This window comes from Acanthochromis polyacanthus, chromosome 12, assembly GCF_021347895.1.
Source record: "Acanthochromis polyacanthus isolate Apoly-LR-REF ecotype Palm Island chromosome 12, KAUST_Apoly_ChrSc, whole genome shotgun sequence".
NCBI lineage: Eukaryota > Metazoa > Chordata > Actinopteri > Pomacentridae > Acanthochromis > Acanthochromis polyacanthus.
In genome coordinates, this window is record NC_067124.1 from 34,851,243 (window position 1) to 34,869,718 (window position 18,476).

The following is an 18,476-nucleotide window of genomic DNA, read 5'->3' on the forward strand; positions in this document are numbered from 1 at the left end:
TTGTGATCATATTCGTGATTAGATTAAGCGAGTAACGCTGCGATTCGCTGGCAGCCTGTGCAGGTTGTCTCTCAGTGTCGGCTGTGATTGGCTCGCTTTAAAGGGTAAGCAGCCATAGCGAATGCTGTGCTCAGACTACAGGAGTTTTGGGCTGATGTATCCTCATTTCACCCCTACGGAGGAGAAATCTGGTCTGAGGACTGATGTTCGGCTCAAGTTATTTGGTGATGTGAGGCTTTTGCAGATCCTCAACTGACTGCAGACTCAGTAATGTCAAATGTGTTTAAAATTTATGAAATAAAACCTGGATGGTTGTGATTATCACGCCATGAGGCTGAGTTATTAAAAATCTCGCCTCAGACTCATTGTTTAACCTTCTGCTTTTGTTTTTTTCTCACTGAAAAGTCTTATTACATCAAGGTTTTGCTCCATATCTCCATTTCGTTTACATTTGTTTCCCCGTGAGGTCACGTGGGGCGCTTCTGCTCAACTCTAAGAGCATAATTATAATGATAATATGCTGTAGAATATGATTATTTTCATATTTTGTAGTGTGTGCATGTCTAGGATTAGAAAGAAAAAATAGCAACAAGTGGTAGTAATAAGCAAAGTTTGTCCTTATAGATGTGATATGACCAGGACTTGTAAAATTCCTGTAGCTTAAGTCTTGTACTGCTTAAGTAATAGTATTACTACAATTATTAATCTTTATTTCTTTAGCACCTTTCAAAACTTCGGTTACAGAGTGCTTTACTAAACATCAACATATAAAATAAAACATTAGTTAAAAAAAGGAGAGAAGGAATGCTAAAAATGTAGCGCACAGGGCAAAGAGAATTTCTTTTGACTTAACCAGGACTGCAACCTAGAATTTTCTGATCTGTATTCACAGGTGTTATCCATTGCACCAACATCATGTATTTTTAAGTCATGATCTGGTCACAGAATTGCACTATAACAGATATCATCTTGTAACTGATAAAGAAGTGTTCTGAAAGTGATTAAATACATTGCATTTTGAGGAATAACAGGGCTCACGCAGGAAAACAGTGTCAAATCAAATGTTTCTTTCACATGCAAACACTTCCTGTTCTGTCAACAGCGTCTCCACGGCTTAGAAAAGTTGATACAAAACCTTTAACACCTTGCCGAGCAACACAAAGCCACCCGATGTTTGCCGCCGCACCACCTGCGTATCTCACTGCAAGGCATCATTAGAAAGTTGTTGTGATCGTGGAGGTGCTGCTCTGCTCCCTGACTGCTCCCTCTGGCGCCGTAATCTTAATAATATTCTGTACTGTGTGATGCACCATTATTTCCCAATCTTGCAGTGTTTTCACGTCTGAGATTAGAGAGAAGAATATCTGTGAAGTTCCTCCCTACATGTGTGATACAACCTGATTTCGCATTCTGTCTGGATTTTAAAACTCAGGTAGCGTGAACCCGGCTTAAGGGATGAATGGATGGATTTATGGTATAAATAGTTTAGAGAGTACTTCATGTTTCTAACATTAGACCATAATAGAGACTCTCGCTGGTTATTCCCACCTCTCAAAGGTGGCTTAAGTCAAACCAGACAAACACAGCCTGTCTTCAAACACTATTATTTTACTGATGCAGTGGATCAGGCCATTGGAGAATCAGAACCCTTAGGAGGAGGAGAAATTTTTCCCTTTTCTTTGCTCGAAAAATTACCAAAAATGATTAATCAGTTATCAATGTGGTTATTTCTGTGGAGCAACTAATGAGTTAAACTACTTATTGTTTCATCTCTGCAATGCGCTGATCCTTTCATTATGTTTGCTAGATCCACTGATACTTGAACCTAAGATAAAAATAACGTTCTATACTGAAATCAAGCCTTACAAACCTTCACATAGGAATTACAGTATGCTAAGAAAAGATGAATGCTATATGGATCAATTTGTGCGGCTCTTAAATGTGTTGGAAGCACTTCATTATTAACCACTCCAGATGCATGTGCTCACTTGTTGAATCATTTGTTTGTAATGATGTGACAATGGCTATATTTAAAGGAGAAAGGGGTCCAGTGAAGCTGCATACATACAAGTTGCAGATTTTGGTACCTAAGTGCTGTGTTAAAGTCCAATTGTGAGGTATTTGCATTGAATTTGACCCCAAAACCGCTGGTGGATTTGAAAGTCGGGCTATCTTTATTAAAACTGCCAACATTACAACATCTATTCAAGCCAGAAACTGTAAAAACAGAAAGAATCACTGCATTTTCCAATTGTCCTTGAACTAATCATGCACGACATGTGGTTCTGTTCAGAAAAGGTTCACCCAAAATAAACAGTTTGCACCAGAAGCTGAAAAAAATCTGATCCCCTGCTAAGTGAGAAACCATGAGTGACTCAGCTGACAAAAAAAAGAGGAGTCGACAAGAGAGACTGACGAAAATTAAACATGCTTGATCAATAAAATAAATGCAGAATGACTCAAAAATGGTAAACAGAGGAACAAGATGTTGGAAGAGACATTCAGCATGGTGAAACCTCTTTCCAGAGTTCATGTGCAGAGTGAAAAACACGTGGTTAAATGTAAAGAGATCTGATCCAATAGCCTATTTATAGCATGTGAAGCCACCGTATTTCCTGTATCGGTAACACCTGTGGACACCTGGAAAACATATATATTGTACATACTATTTTGTGCTCTTTTCAGCTGTTTTTCTGCATTATGTCATAACTTTGCTGTGCTCCACAGAAGGCATTTTTGACTTCTCTCCTGCTAGTCATGGTTGTTCTGTTTCCATAGACGTGCAGGACTTTATAGTACAGTGATTAAAAATGTGCCAGGCAGAGAAAAAAACACACCCAGAAACGACTTGGGGTTTAAAGGGTTAAAGTTTAATACCGTTTTATGCTTCTACTGTAGTTTATTTAAAGAAAATGTGGCAGGTTACTTTCCACTCCCCTAGTTTTATAACAGCTAGAGCTAAATGCTCTTTGATTTAATTTACGAAACATGTGGCTCTTTACACCTCCACAGATGTTTGCAGTTTTTATGTAATTTAGTAATTCAGACTTCTAGTACTTCATTTTTATGACGCTACTTCTGCAAGTGTTTTTGCTCAAGCAGATATATTTATTTATTTATTTAGTTATGCTTTGCCTCAGTAAATAATTTCAGTGCTACTTACATCGCTGACATAATGTCTGGAATCAGTATTTCTGTGCAGCTCTTTGAACACATGTTCCAGGAAATGTTTGGGGAAAATGATGAATTACTGCAAGAACGCCACACAACGCACGAAACAACCTCCCATTTCCCATGTGTGACTATCTGCACACGTGTAGTCTCCGCAGCCCTTCGTGTGTTAGCATCACTGTAACATGTCTGGACATGTCTTCTGCATTAGAGGAGGCTCACTTAGCCCCAGTTAAGTGTTCAGTGAGGATGCAGTACGGAATGATGCTCAGATAATTGTCTGCCTGACACCCAGCAGCTGCAAGGTAATATGATTCATGTCTTCACGTTGTGTAAAAAAAGACAGACCTTGAAAGATTTGCCCCAGAACTTACATTGGAATTGGTGTTTATTTTTTGCAGTGAAGGTCACGCAGTGTTCTAACCTGCAGCTACTGGAGCCCACTTGAGTTTTCATGGTGTGTTTTCTTGCTGAAAGCTGCTGTGTGAGTAAGGGAAAAAAAAACACTCAGAGCCAACATGCAGGGAGGTCTGTGAGTTTAAAAAAGGGAAAATGTTGTCATAATGCAATGTTTATTTGGTTAGACAGCGGAGTGCTCCTGTAGAAAGACCAGTATTACTACTATCTATACTACTACTAATACTGTGCTACTGAAGGAGTACTCAGATCTTGTACTTAAGTAAAAGTACCATTGCTACAGCTTAGGAACACTGTTACAAGTAGAAGTACAAAATTATTCACATTGAAATACACTGAAATCGCAAAAAGTAAAAGTCCTAATTGTACAGTCGCATTTTTCAGAATAATATACTCAACTGGATTATAATTATTTCTGCATGAACATGTTAATTACATTTATTGGAGCTGGTAAAGGTGATTTAGTTACTTATATCTGCTGGCTAACATGGATTTACACCTGGGGGAATCACTTAAGTTTTATTTGAATCTGTAATATTACATCATTATTTACTTGTTGATCATATTTTGTGTTGTTAAACTAAATCTGCCAGGTAACTTAAGCTTTCAAATAAATCTAGTGGAGTAAAAATGAAAGTATTTGTCCCTATAAAAAGAAATGAAGCATAAGGAAAAAGTTGCAGAAAATCTAAATACTCCTGCAAAGTACAACACACTGCTTTTTGTACTCGATGCCAGTACTTTAGTAAATGTACAAATGAGTAAAAATTACAATATTTGCACCTGAAATGTAATGGAGCAGAAGTTCAAAGTAGCAGAAGGGGGAAATACGCAAGTAAAATACAAAATGCCTGTACTTGAAATGTACTCCATTACTTCATGCTAACTGCATAAAAGCCGTTTTCAGTGGCTAATATTGGCACAGATCTTGTTTAAGTTTGGAGCACTCCCTTTTATGTGTGTACCGAAGCGAGGAATGTTGTAATTTATAGTCATATGACTTCTGATAATAAAAGAACACATGCAGCAAAACCCCTCAGTCAGGTCGAACCACAACAATCAACATCCAGCAGTGTTCACTAGTATCTGTAAGGATGCCAACAGCAGGGGCGGAGCTAAGAGGTGGCCACCACAGACTAAAGCCTGGATCCCCCCCATGCAAGAAATAGTAAAGTCTGTTATATAGAACTAGACTTACTTAATGTTTTTCTTGCAGATCCATTTCTCTGCAACCACATTCAACCCAGTAAATCTGACCAGCTAGAAAATGCTCACTGATTTTTTTTCAGAAAATTCAGATATTTCGTGTTATTGTACCAGAGGAGCATGCTGACAGAATAAAAATGCTCCTGACTTTTATGTTATATACAAACGCATGAATCAGTTTGTTTTCGTGACTTAGTGTGTTTGATTTGGGTTTGGGATGAAACCTGCTTTGCTCTGGAAACAAGTGGCACAAAACTGCCAAACAATGCTAGACTGGCCCAGAACCTGCAGCCAAAAGAAAGAAACAAAAGAGCTGGATGGACACAGTGTGATGTCCCAACTGGGCAGAACAAGGACACTTTTGACATAAGAATCTTACATATGACACAAAGAATTTATTAACAGTTTAGCAACCATTCCAGCTATGCAATTAGTTATATTATATGTGAGTCTTGCTACATAAGCAAATTAGGCAAATGATTACAGAAAGTGACCAAAAATGGCTATTTGGCCAACAGGGATTTGCTTTAAAAAATAAATTAGCAGGACTTTGTGCCACCCTGACGTGAGTGATGGTCTCCGCCTGGCCAACCCCTATAAAAAGCTGTGAGGCTGTATCCGTGATGAGGACTTTCCCTGCACACTAATGCTCTTTGATGGAGCCACAAGCACCAAGACAAGATTTGAGAGTTGCGTCTTCGTGCGGTGTCACTCTTGATCTGCTCTGCACGACGAAACACTTTGTGCCGGCGATGTGTGAATTCTCACAGGAAAGCCTATTTCAGCTCACTTAGACGACATAAATTCTGACCTTCAGTTTACAGCGAGCCGTTTCAAGGCGAGGGAAATCTCTTGTAGATGCCCTTACAGCTTCACAGTGGGCCTCTGTCGTGCTGCTTTTCCGTTCCCTTGCTGCGGGAGCGGTGTAGTTCCTGAGGTTTTTACGTTGGCTTGTCAGCGTTCTTTGTAGAAATATGAGTCACAGTGGGAAGATGAGGCTGTAGCCCCTTGGCAGGGAAGATGCACGGCACATGTTTTCCTCTCAGGTTTAACAGCTGGGAAATGCAGCTTCTGTTTCTTCCAGGTTTCTACAGAAAATCAAGGTTGCTGAAATGTGCATGGTTTCCTGCATTTGTGTTCATAATCTGCACAAGACAAGTTCAGTTTTTACACAGTATTCTATGTAAAAGTGAATGTGAATAGTCCTGAGAGTGAAGCACAGAGGTAAGACTGAGATGATATGGGGTTGTATGAGTGCAAAAGGTGTTGTGGAGATGAAATTTATAGAATGAATGTTTGTGGATAATCCAAAATACTGGCTGACAAGATGACTCCCAGTCTACAGAAGCTTGACGAACAGGAATATTCCAATAATTTTGTGCATGGATTCCTAGATTTGTGTTTGTAGTCTGGGCAAAACGGGTTCAGTTTTCACATAGTATCCTATGTTTTGTTCATACTTCTAAAGAAAGTTAAGAATCCCAATCCTCCTACGAGACATTGTGAGAAGCTTGGTAAATACAGGAAGCACTTTTATTTGGTCAGATGAGATACATTTGTTTGGGTCAGATGGAGTTCAGTGAACTTTGGTGTGAACTTGGTCGGGACTACAACAGTGACTGCATAGTCCTGACAGTAAAGCATGGAGCTGGGAGTGTGATGATACAGGGCTGCATGAGTGCAAAAGCTGTTGTGGAGACGACATTTATAGCACTAATGTCTGTGGATAAACCAAAATACCGTCTGACATGATGACTCCCAGCCTGGGGAGCTAAAACAAGAGGAATGTTCCAATATTTTTTTGCATGGATTCATTGATTCATGTTTGTAATCTGCACAAAACAAGTTCAGTTTGTTCATAATTTTAAAAACGACTATATTCGTGACACATCTCCTCCCAGAATGAGAAAGTTAAGAGTCCCACCTCCTCCCGAGAGCCTTTGTGAGTGCACTACTCCTCACTAAGCTGGCTGAAGCAGCAGCGGCGTTATGTGATTTGTTGTTTTCAGCGTGTTTTCTCCACTCTGCAGTCTCAGGAAGAGGGGGACGCCCTGCTCCTCTCACCTGCAGAGGAGGAGATAGCTGGCTGGCCTCGTGCTGAGGTGCCTGTCTGCAAAAAAAAAAAAAACACCCAAACAACCTGGCTCTCTCTGCTGCGAGCTACACAGAATAAGGAGTTAGGCCTTTGGGTGAGGAGGGCCCCAGTGCCAAGTGGCTGGCTGGCTGGGTGGAGGGAGTGTTTATCTGCCTGCCTGCACTGAGGGAAACATCTCTGGGGAAGCGATCGGGGAGGCCTGGGGAGACCTGTGGCGGGTTGCTCGGAGTCACTACTCTGGAGCTGAATAGAGGCTTGAGAGTGTAATTGTAGGGCAGCTCGCAGGGCAGATTAGGAGATTGTGTCTCTGCGGGGAAAATGCATCTGAAAATGAGCGAGCAGCGCCACTGAGCAATTTAATCCCGTGTCGGTTTTGCATATATGTGTGTGGCTCTGCATGTCGTTCACATTCATGCAGCATGTCTGTCTGAGCAAACCCTCCTCTGAATCTCCCTCCCTCACCCTCCCGTCTGTTGCTGCCTCCCTTCCTCCCTCCCTCCCTCCCCTCTCTTCCTCACTCCCTCCATCCCTCCCTCTCTGTGTGAGCGTAGTCTGGGCGCCGAGCCAAGTAGAGTGTGTTTTTTTGAATGAATACCTGATGCGGCTGATGAGGCTGGCTGGGGGAGGAGCTGTGTCAGTGGAGTACTGAGAGCGAGAAGAAAGGGGAGGGAGGGATGTAGAGAGGAGGGGGAGGAGGGGGGGAGGTAAAGGGAGAGAGGCAGAAACACTCGCAGAGCAAGAGAGAGAGGGAGCGAGAGAGAGAGGGAGAAGCAACCAGGCAGAGAGGGAGCTGGCGGTCTGGTGGCCTTGCATAACACACGTTGGAAGCAGCCTTTGCACGCAGGTTCTTGGTGTGAGCTCCAGCAGTGGGGGAACTTCCTCTTCTTTATGTTCTAACCCGTTTTGCAGAGGAGGAGGAGGAGGGGGGCAAGCCTTCGAACCGGAATCCACGACAGAGAGAGAGAGTGGCAAGCCACAAAGGAGAGATCCAGGAAGAGGAGTCCTAGGAAGCAGCCAGCACACTTGACAGGCAGGAAGAATCCTCGGACATGCTCTGCAAGCAGTGGCTGTGGAGGGACTGGTGAGCTATTCTTAGTACTTCAACCAGAGGAGGGGGAGGAAGAGGAGGTGGTGGTGGCGGCGTTGGTGGTGGTTGGGTCTCTTTTCTTCTTGATTTGTGGCATAGTAGTATTTTCCGCTACTACACTCGTGCTGTCATTCTAAAGCCCCCCACTCCCACTCATCCTTCCTCTTCCCCTTCCCCAGAGGCTACAGCATCTGTCCCCCCCTCCCTCCCTCCCTCCTACCCCCTCCACCCAACCAACATCCAGCGAGTCCGTCCGCTGCAGGGCTGACCCCGTTTGTTTGGAGGGGGACGCCGGCCGTGCGACGTCGATGATGAGCGGCGATGCAGAACTCTGGAGTCATTGTAAAGACAAACAGCCAGAGCGAGCCCCACTTGCCTGTTCTTACTGTCTGCTTTAGTCTGCCACACGGCCGGTCCGCCTCTTAAAGGCACAGGCGCCGCTGTTGTGCAGGGAAGGGGACAGTAAAATGGCTCTTTAGAATATCAGAAAAACACGGCGCGGGTCCACTGAGTGGCCGAGGCAGCCGTGTTTGCGAGGGGGCTTGAGGTGAGGTCCTGTTTGTGTGCGGCGGATTCACACATATTGTCTCCCACGGTGCCTCCCACCCCCCCTCTGCTTCATGCCAGATTGATAATGATGTTTTTGTTTTCTATATATAGCCATTTGCAGTAGAGGGTATTCACTGAGTATCTAATGACTGGTCTAGCAGGTGATGCATGGCAGACTTGACAACAGGTTTATCACCTCAGGGTCATTGTTGCGTTTGTGTGTGTGTGTGTGTGTGTGTGTGTGTGTGTGTGGGTTTTTGCAAGGACGTTGTCACTAAATAATTTCTTTTCCCTGCATAATCCTGCTGCAGAGGAATGTTATCACTATGGAGCTTTGGATCAATGCAAAAAGGGGGGAAAGAGTGGGAGCATGAGAGGAGACTCTGGTGAAAGAGGAAGGAGGAGGAGGAGGAGGTGGCAAGTGGTGCATAAGGGAGGAGATGTAACTCTGCTGGGGGGCCTCTCACCTGGAGACTGAATGAAATCGTCTCCATCTCCGCACAGACGGCTGCACAAAACCTATTTCTGTGGCTTGTGTAGCTTTTTTTTTGTGTGTGGGAGTATGGAAAGCGGATCACATGTACGGCTGGCTCCGTCACTCTGTCTGAGCTGAAAAGCATCAGTGTGATGAGCCGAACAGAGAACGTCCTGTCTGTTGTCATATGTGTCTCAGAGGTGTCAGTCCTCCCCGGGTCCTGACTCAGGAGCTCCCATGCAGTGCCTTGAAAGCTCGCCTTTGTTCTCCATAGTATCACATCGGGGGCCTTATGTTTGTTGGTGTCAGTGTTCTAATAATAGGCTGGAAAATCTAGAGGGAGAGAGCGCCGCACGTCCAGGAAAGGAAAGAGACGCCTTCCTGTTTTAATGTGTTGACACTACAACGGCGTGTTGCTTGCAAATCCCGAGCTTTGTCTCCTACAATGATAGGAGGTCCTTGTGCTTGGAGATGTGATGTCATTCCAGTGTTGACACGGGGTTGTTGCTGAGGTGGGGTTGTTGCCACTGAGCGATGCTGCACAAGCGTACAGCTCAGACTGTAGCGGCTGGCTGTGTTGCTGATCGGGGGGGATCTCTCGGCGAGGCGGGGGGCAATGGCGCTTTGATGCTGTGGGCGCTGCTGCTCAATGTGGGTCAGGAGAAGCAGCGCTCCGTCTTCTCCCCTTTCCCTCTCCCGCTTCCCCCGTCCCTAATCTTCTTTCTCCCCTCGCTCTCCTGCTTCCACATAGTTCTGTCTGTCATCTCGCATCGCCTTTCTCCCTCCGCCTCCCCCTCACTCTTCCTCTCTATCTTGTTTCTGTTTCTCTCTCCATCTCCTCCTTTGTTACATCTGGTGGATCTACCAGGCTTAGATAAATTGCAGAAAGGCTGTTCGCTGCTTTTGGATGTATTGACCTTGTCATGGCTATTGTTGGAGGTAGATGTGTCTTAATAGAAAATGACCAAGGTCGCCTTCTCTCTCTCTCTCTCTCTCTCTCTCTCTCTCTCTCTGTGTGTGTGTGTGTGTGTGTGTGTGTGTGTGTGTGTTTTTCCCCCCTCCTCTGTCTTTATGTAACGTGTCTGTGGTTGCATGCTGTAGTGAATTTCTGGTGTGATAGGAAAATTGTCAAATAGTGCGGCTCCTCTGAATGGAATCTAGAGGGGGGAGAGGAATGAATAGATGGATGTCTGTGCATGTGTCATATAGTCCATTTTAGCGGTGCCTCTGGCTAATGAACAACTCCGAGTCCTGTGCATTGACCCACAGATAAGCCTGCAGGAGAGAAAAGTCACACTGAAAAGGAAACTGAAAAAAAATTAGTTCACGGGGAGCAAAGAGCTCCGTGTTCATGCTGTAGAATGAATGGAAACACTGAACATTGCATGTGTTTCCTTGTGCTTGAATTACATAGACATGTAGCACACAACAGAAGTAAATACACCCCTGTGCACCATCACTCTAATACTGCATTGTTTCTAAGTTGACAAGTCGTGTATTTCCTCTTACGAATGATCAAACAGCTCTTTAGAAAGACATCATCGAAACTACAGGCCCAAGAGTAGAAACTCGGTGCACCAGAACCTCTGATCACTGAAACGAAACTGAGTAAACCGGAGTTTTCCAGTCAGTCAGACTGCATGTACATGACTATAAAATGAGCTGTGAACACCAGAACTTTCTCAGTTCTGGACCTATGGGCTGCAGCTATTTGCATACCTACATCATGGCTTTCACATGCAAACTAATTGTAAGAAGTAGTGAAAATTCTGACTGTGGGACACAAAAATGGAAAAAGATACTGGAAGATCAACTAAAAGTCGGTGGAAACACAGTTGCAGGAGTTATAGAAAGAGCCATAGTACCACTAATCAGAACTGCCGTGGTCATTCTTCTCAAATGACACCACAGCGAGTGATCTACTTGCACTATTTAGCTGTGAAAACAGACAGGCAAGTGCTGTAGGCTTGGCACAGGGGTGATGAGTTAAAATCTGAGTATCTATGACAGTGTGAAGGACATTGCAGAATGCCAATTTCTTTGGACTGCTTCCAAGAAAAGCAGTCTTGCTTGTTGTTTGGTACAAAACTGCAAGACTAAACTTCACTAAAGAATATTAAAAGAAGTGTGATGAATATTGGGAGCAGATTCTTTGGTCAGATGAGACTAGTTGGGCTCAGATGGGTTCCAGCATGTTTGGTGTGGACCTGATCAGGACTACCACAGTGAATGCATAGTCCTGACAGCGAAGCACAGAGTTGGGAGTGTGATGATGTGGAGCTGCATGTGTGCAAAAACTGTTAGGGAGATGACATTTACAGATGCACCATTAATGTCTGTGGATAAGCCAAAATACTAGCTGACAAGATGACTCCCAGTCTACACACGTTTGGCAGAAGAGGGATATTCCAGCAAGCAACCATCCAAAGCACACTGCCACAATCACACAAGAGAAGGAAAAAGTAAAAGCTATGACCTGACCAAGTGTGCTGCATGAGTTGAATCCAATGCAACACCTTTGGGATATGTTAAAGAGAAAGGCAGAGCAGCACAACCCCTCCAACAAAGAACAGCTAAATCATAGTATAGAAATCTGCACAACACTTGTAGGGTCCAAGTATTAAGAAAATAAAGCTGGACATATGCAGCATTGAAGAAATAAAACATTTGAATCTCATAAATGAAAGGTGTACTGACTTAAGTTGCATTGAATTCCTATTGTAGTCCCTGTATTTTTAATTCAGTCAGTTCAAACTGTTTGTGTTTAATTTTACATTTGAGCGAATAACTACTGTTCAACTTGGAGAACACAGTTTTGTGTTATTTGACATTTAAGGGCTATTGCACAGAGCTGTGCTCTATATTGTTGTTCTGCTGTGATACTGAATAGAATCTAAACTTGCATACATATAAAACTACAGTAAATTCATCTGTATGATTCAGTAACACAGCTGTCAAACAGTCATAACTGATTATAGCTGCTGTAGCTGCTGCTGTGGATTGTTGACACAGTGAGTTACCTTTCACTGACTGAGCTCCTGCACATCACAATTTCCACTAACCTCGTCCTTTCAAGCTGAAAATGAAGAATTTGTTTCAGCCTTCAGTCTGCCTGACAGGGCCTACTCATTCATTGTTTGCTGTCCATCCTGTATTCCCTTGAACTTTGTAACCCTGTTCAAATCAGATATAGAGACATGCCATTGTTAAAGCGTGTTTTTGAAGCGCAGTCAACAAAAGGGTCCATTTATGGTTCTTGCAAAATGTTCTATATTCAAATTGTGAGCCATGTTGTTTGTGTTTCTGAAGTGCCCACTGACCCAGAGTTCTTTTCTGGAGGTGGATGTTATATTCACAGCAGCCCCACTGACTCAATACAAGGTCTGGGACTGTTAAAATAAAGGCGAAAACATAAGCTCCTCTGAGGCTGTTTCTCTGTGCTGTTGTCCTTTCACTCTGATTTCTTGCACTAGACCCCGAAGCAAGATAACAGCCAACAGCCACACACAAACACTGCAGTTCAGAAAACTCCTGCCCGGCACTGAAAACATGAAAGAGCCTTTTCTACATTATGCAAATGACGATAGACAACATTGTACTGTACTTTCCTATGTGCCTCATGCAATTACTCATGGAAAGGCAGGTGGAGGGTTGACAGATTAGTCCATGTAGATCCCAGAGGGGAATTTTTTTGAGGTTGCTCTTGGAGGAACATACGCAGAACATGTTGGGCGAACACAACTCGGCTGCAGCGCTTTATGCCAGGTACCACCTAGTGGCAGAAAATCCAAACAACATCAACCCAGACATGAAAGCAGAGACATTTTTAGGAGTGAAGTATTTGGGTGTTTGCTGTTTTGCATTTGCAGCCCTGCAGGAACACTCGGAGAATATGGTTCATAAACACAAGCTGCGCTTACTGGGCTAGTTCTGCAGTGCAATTACACTAATGAGAATGAATTGAATATTAAGTTAAGTCAAGTAAAGTCAAGTTTATTTATGCAGAAGAGGGTTTTAATCCTTTGAACCCTTAAACATTCAGGTTTGAAAGGCGTGTTTTCTGTAAAAAGCTTACAAAATTGCACAATTTATAAGCCAGACACTGTTAAAATAGGAAGAATTATAACATTTTCAACTTCAAAAATGCTTGTAATTAAACTTAAAATTGTGACATTTCATCAAAATCACACATATCATTTAAAAAATTAAACAAATAAGAACTGTCAGCAACAAATTCTGCAAAATACAAAAAAATCTGCCCTCCTTGGCACAACTTAGAGGCCTGACTTCGCTGTGACCAGCAGCTGCATAAAAAATTCAGTGACTTTTCAGGTAAACTACAGGTTGTGATTGCACAGAAAAGAGAGGAGATGACAAGAAAGATGGAGATGAAAATTAACCATTGTGGATCAATTAAACAAATGTGGCATAGCTCAGAATTGGTATACAGAGGTGTAAGTTGCCAGCAAGTTGTTAGGAGATACATTCAGCATGGTGAAATATCTTGGAGCCACAATTTTATGTTTTTAAATCCAGTTTTGGTGACACCTTTAGGCCCATGGAAAATTTTGTACATGTTGATTTCAGTCTTTTTTTTTTCAATTTCTGTAAAAGAAATTCAGTTTTTTTTATGATTTCTGGTATTATAACTGTGTCATACTGCATAGAAGACATTTTTGAGTTCCCTATTCATGTAGTCAAGGTTGTGTCACTTTACCTGAGTGTCTGATTTGAGCTTCTTTCTGCCTTCAGATTCCTGTCAACATCGTGGAAGAGGTACATCGGTCAGAGATGATTCCTCATGAAGTCTATGGAGCTCATTTGTTGAGCTGGAGTCACTCCATCTACTCTGGTGTGAGACCTGGAGCCGTCCACCAGTGAACACAAAGAGCATCAGAGCCGCAAAGCACAAAGAAAGGCTGGACAAAACCACTGGTGAGATAGTAGCCTCAGAGGAACCTACAAGTCATACCGGGGGATATTAATACCACAGTGGCAAAATGAAAGCCAACCAAGAGCGGAGTAATGGATGCCTGCCTCCTAAGAAGCGGGAGATCTTGGCCCTGGAGCAGAGGCCGGTGGTTGTCGCTACAGCAACACCTCCGGCTGCAGTGACTGCTGATAGTCCACATACAGAAAACCTAGCGTGGCTGGCCAGTGTAGCCAGTGAACGCTGCAAGTCCAGAGAGGTAGAGAGTCCGAGATGTCATGTCTCCTCTACATCCTCCTCGTCTTCACCTTCCACTTCTATTCCCTCCTCAGCCACCCCTCTATCTGCAGTGCCCTTGGCGTCTCTACCTGCAGCCTACCCCACAGCTCTTCCCCAGCAAGCCGGGACGATCCAGTTTGCTCAGCTGGGACCCAACGTTCAGTTCATCAGCTCTGGTCCCTACGCCGGCTACATCTCTTCTCACATCATCTCAACGAATGCTAATTCTGCACCCAACAGCTCTGCCATAGTCGGACAGCGTCCCCAGCTGGATGGTTACACCACTGCCCTCATCTCCCCCAACACCAAGGGGGAGCAGCAGTTCCAGATAGGCCTCTCCCCGACAGAGCTGGCTCCCGCATCGCTACCGAGCTCTCCTCAAGTCACCAGCCAGTACATCCATCTGGACAGCAGAACACCTCTGACTGTCAGTGGAAATGCCGTCACCTCACCCGCGGCCCACCTCCAGCTCCACCCTCACACCGCCGTCCTCCCCCAGACGCTCACCTTCGCTCCCTCACAGCTTGTGGTTCAGTATGCAGATGGTTCTGCTGGAAAGAAACCAGAGGGGCAGGCCAAGGGTGTGCTGAACGGGGAACTGGAGGTGGTCAAACATGCAAAAGCCTCCAGTCAGCCACCAAACCATCAGCAGGTCCAGAGCTACGAGACCAGACACATCCTGCTTCCTGCCGACTACGCCCAAAACCCTGCAGGACTCCAGACCTCCCTGGTGCTTGTGGCTCAGCCCAACCATGGAGCTGAACATGAACCTGGCTCAAATAAGATCTCTTTAGTCCAGACTGAGAAAGGAGGCATTTGTTTGGGGAAACCAGTGTCCAGATCGTCCTCTTTCACTTCCCTCTCTTCCTCCGAGGTGGTAAAATCTGTTGCTCCCCATACCGTCATCCAGACCACCATCCCCCCTGAGGAGCTGCCAGCCAACCTTTACTCGTCCACGCAGCCGCCCATCATCGGCTACATCACCAGCGCAAACCAGCACGCTGTTAGCTACCATGCGGCGCTGCCACAGCATCTGGTCATCCCAAGCGGCCAGTCCCTCCTCATCCCAGTCAGCAGTGCCAACAACGGCACAGAAATGGAGGTTAGTCGCACTGTCAGCGCACTGACCGCCACCACTACCCCTCAAATATCCACCGCCATGCCGCACGCCTATCTGGCCACGGCCCTGTCCAAGTGTGATGCGCTTGGGCCAGATGGAAACCAACCACCACCTGCTGTTGCACAGGCTCCAGCATTGCCAGTGCTGCCCTCAAACCCTGTTCCTACAGTGGTGGCAGCTCCTTCCCCAACTCCCACCAGTGTTTCTACTCCTGCCCCTGCCGCCATCCAAGCCTCGCCATCCATTTCCTCTCCCTCTTCCCCTGTGGCGCTTCCTCCGTTCTTCATGCGAGGCTCCATCATCCAGCTGGCCGATGGGGAGCTGAAGCGTGTGGAGGACCTCAAGACGGAGGACTTCATCCAGAGCGCTGAGATCAGCAGCGAGCTGAAGATCGACTCCAGCACCGTGGAGCGAATCGACAGCGGACAAAGTCCTAATGCTGTGGTCATTCAGTTTTCTGTGGGAGAGCTCAAAGCCCAGGTTAGTTACTCCTCTTGCATCTTTCCTGTGTGATTAATTTAGTGTTCAGTTATTATGTGTAGGGCATGAAATCTCTAGTCTTTGGCGCCACCCAGTGATAATATAATAAAACTCCACTTTAGCAGTCAACAGTGAACATCAAACTAATTAAATCGGCAACAGAAATTGATGTGAACATTTCTGAAAGATGTAATTACTTACAAGCACAAGTGAGAGTCCTTCAGTCTTATGCTACTATAGCTGCAAAAAGAATTTCAGAATTCATCCATAATATAGAACTGATGGAAATTAAACCCCATTTATCATTGTTTTCCATTCCCGCTCCAGTTACACAGAGCAGATACCAAAAGCCTTTACGCAACATATGTTTGAAAGGCTTAAAGGCAATGCTTTTATGATGGATGAATACAGTCATGCTACAAATTCCATGTTTTAAGTGATATTATGTACTACAGACTGGGCAGGCAAAGGGAGACTAAAGTGATGCAGATTCAAGCCTGAGTAAATCTGGATTATTGAGGTCAATACTAATGATGTTCTGTGAGAGACTGAAAAAAGCTGGCATTATATTGATTCAGTTTGGTTATTAAGTAATTATGAAGATGTGGGATTTTCCTCTATGTTGCTTGGATAGTGTAACTGCAGTTTTTCTTGTAAATTATCAGCCACCACATAAATATAGCCGTAATAGGTTGAAGTTTTCATCATTTGTAAAATCTATATCTAAGGCTAGACTGTTGGCCTCATACACATGTGCATGGGTATCTTTAAAATACAAATGAGCTTTTTCTATGGGTTTTGGCCCTTTGTCCACACAAATGCAACAGAATTGGATTTTTGTACATCTGCTCCCTGTGAAGATTTTCAGAAAGAGTGTTTGTATTGTTGACATAACCACAAAGAAAACATAGGGTGCATTCTAAAAAAACCTGTCATTTTGATATGTAGTTGCACTTTGGCATTTATCACAATGACAAAATGCAGAAATTTTCACCCCATGAGTTAAATAACTCTATTAGGAGAGGACTGATAGTGTTTTCATCATGTAGAGACAAGAAATCACCAACTGAGTGTCTGGTTTTGGTCAGCATCATCCTTTCCAGCTGAAAAATTGCAGTACAACGTTTGTTTTTGCAACCATTCCAGAGTGTTTATCTCATTTTCTTCACTATTTTTGCTGTGCACACGTGGAGCCCGCTTGTCAACAAACTCTGTGTTTTGTGGCCAAAGTTAAAGAAAAAAAGAACTGCATCCAAGAACCCTTAAATCAAATGATGCTCCATCAGGCGAACTTCTCTTGTTGATTAGTCATGGAAAATGAGAACCGTGTGAGTTCTCTTTTTGTATCAAACAGCAAAAACAGTTGTAGCATGACGTGTTTGCCTGATTTCACATTGCACTTCTAGTGATGTGGCTTTTGTGAATGTACACACGGAGTTGTCAACGCTGAAAGAATATATTGTGCAGCCCTAGTGCTGATGTATAGTTTGGTCAAATGCAGTGTGCCAAAAACAGCAGGATGTCCTACTACATCCAGTTACATTGAAGTGTTTGCAGTTTGCGACCAGCATGCTTTTCTGACCCACAGTGAGTACAAACAGGCTTGAGCTGGCAATGGATAAGAGCATATTTCACAATGCAGACTGCAACACATGTATGAGCAACACGGTCCAAGCTTTAGGCGTAATATTATGATGAAATAGTATGTACCGAATGTATGCATGATGCATGCAACAGCACGTACTTGAAAGGGGGATAAAGTATGTAATTTGGAAAGCAGGAGTAGTTTGGGATTTTTTTTCTGATTTTTCCTTTTCAATGCAGATGACATCAACCCATTTATTCTAGAATGAATCATTCTTTCCAAATTGAGTTATTCAAGTTATCTGGTAAAAAAAAAGAGAAAAAAACTTCAGTAATTTAAGGCTTTTGATTAGCTAACATGGGTTTTGGATTTGGGTTTTATTCTAGCCATTTGGTTTGGTTCTTGACTGCTTTTCAGTTGTGTTTTTGCATACAGTTTTTGTGTTGTTTCTGAGAAATAATCTAAAAAAAAAGATATTAAAACATACCTTTACATGTGTGGACAAAGCCATATACTGGACATGTTTTTAGAAGGAGAGACCTTTTTCACAAATGACATTTAGAGCCAACGTATAACATCAGGTGTTACTACTACTACTACTACTACTGATAATAATAATAATAATAACTTGATTTGTATAGCATAGTACATACAGCATATGCAACATTAAGCACGTTACATAAAAAAGAGAATGAAATCAACAGTGATAGTAGTTATAAACACAAGACAGTAAACTGTAATAAATGCAAGAGTCAATAATAATTGTAATATATAGACCCAGTACCAGTGAATGCATGGAAGTACATAAAAACTACATAAACAAAAACCTAAAATGAGAATTTAACAAAGTTAATTTGAAAATATCTTCATACTTGACTAACGTTGGAATGCTGCATTTCCATACATCTTAGTTCTACTCTGAGAACCACTGAAGAGACAAGAGTTAGAGAATCTTATTGAACCTAACCAACATGTCAGATATATAGTGGGAAGCCAGGCCATGAAGAGATCCAAGAACTACAAGCAAAATCCTAAAATGAATTCTAAAATGAACAAAGAGCTTTTAAAACTGGACTATTGTG

At 43.4% G+C, this 18,476-nt stretch overlaps 1 protein-coding gene across 4 annotated transcripts in view; it reads left to right on the forward strand.

The window, feature by feature from the left end:
- LOC110952953 (ataxin-1-like) overlaps nt 1-18,476 on the forward strand; it is a 31,418-nt gene that overhangs the window by 6,697 nt on the left and 6,245 nt on the right. For 3 of the 4 annotated variants that reach the window (XM_051956739.1, XM_051956738.1, XM_051956740.1), the window contains one exon: nt 13,753-15,809. In XM_051956739.1, coding sequence (XP_051812699.1) covers nt 14,001-15,809 — 1,809 coding nt within the window. In that variant the 5' untranslated portion in view covers nt 13,753-14,000. Of the gene's footprint in view, nt 1-7,594; nt 7,971-13,752; nt 15,810-18,476 lie in introns of those variants that run through there. The other variant, XM_022196727.2, reaches the window with a different exon arrangement.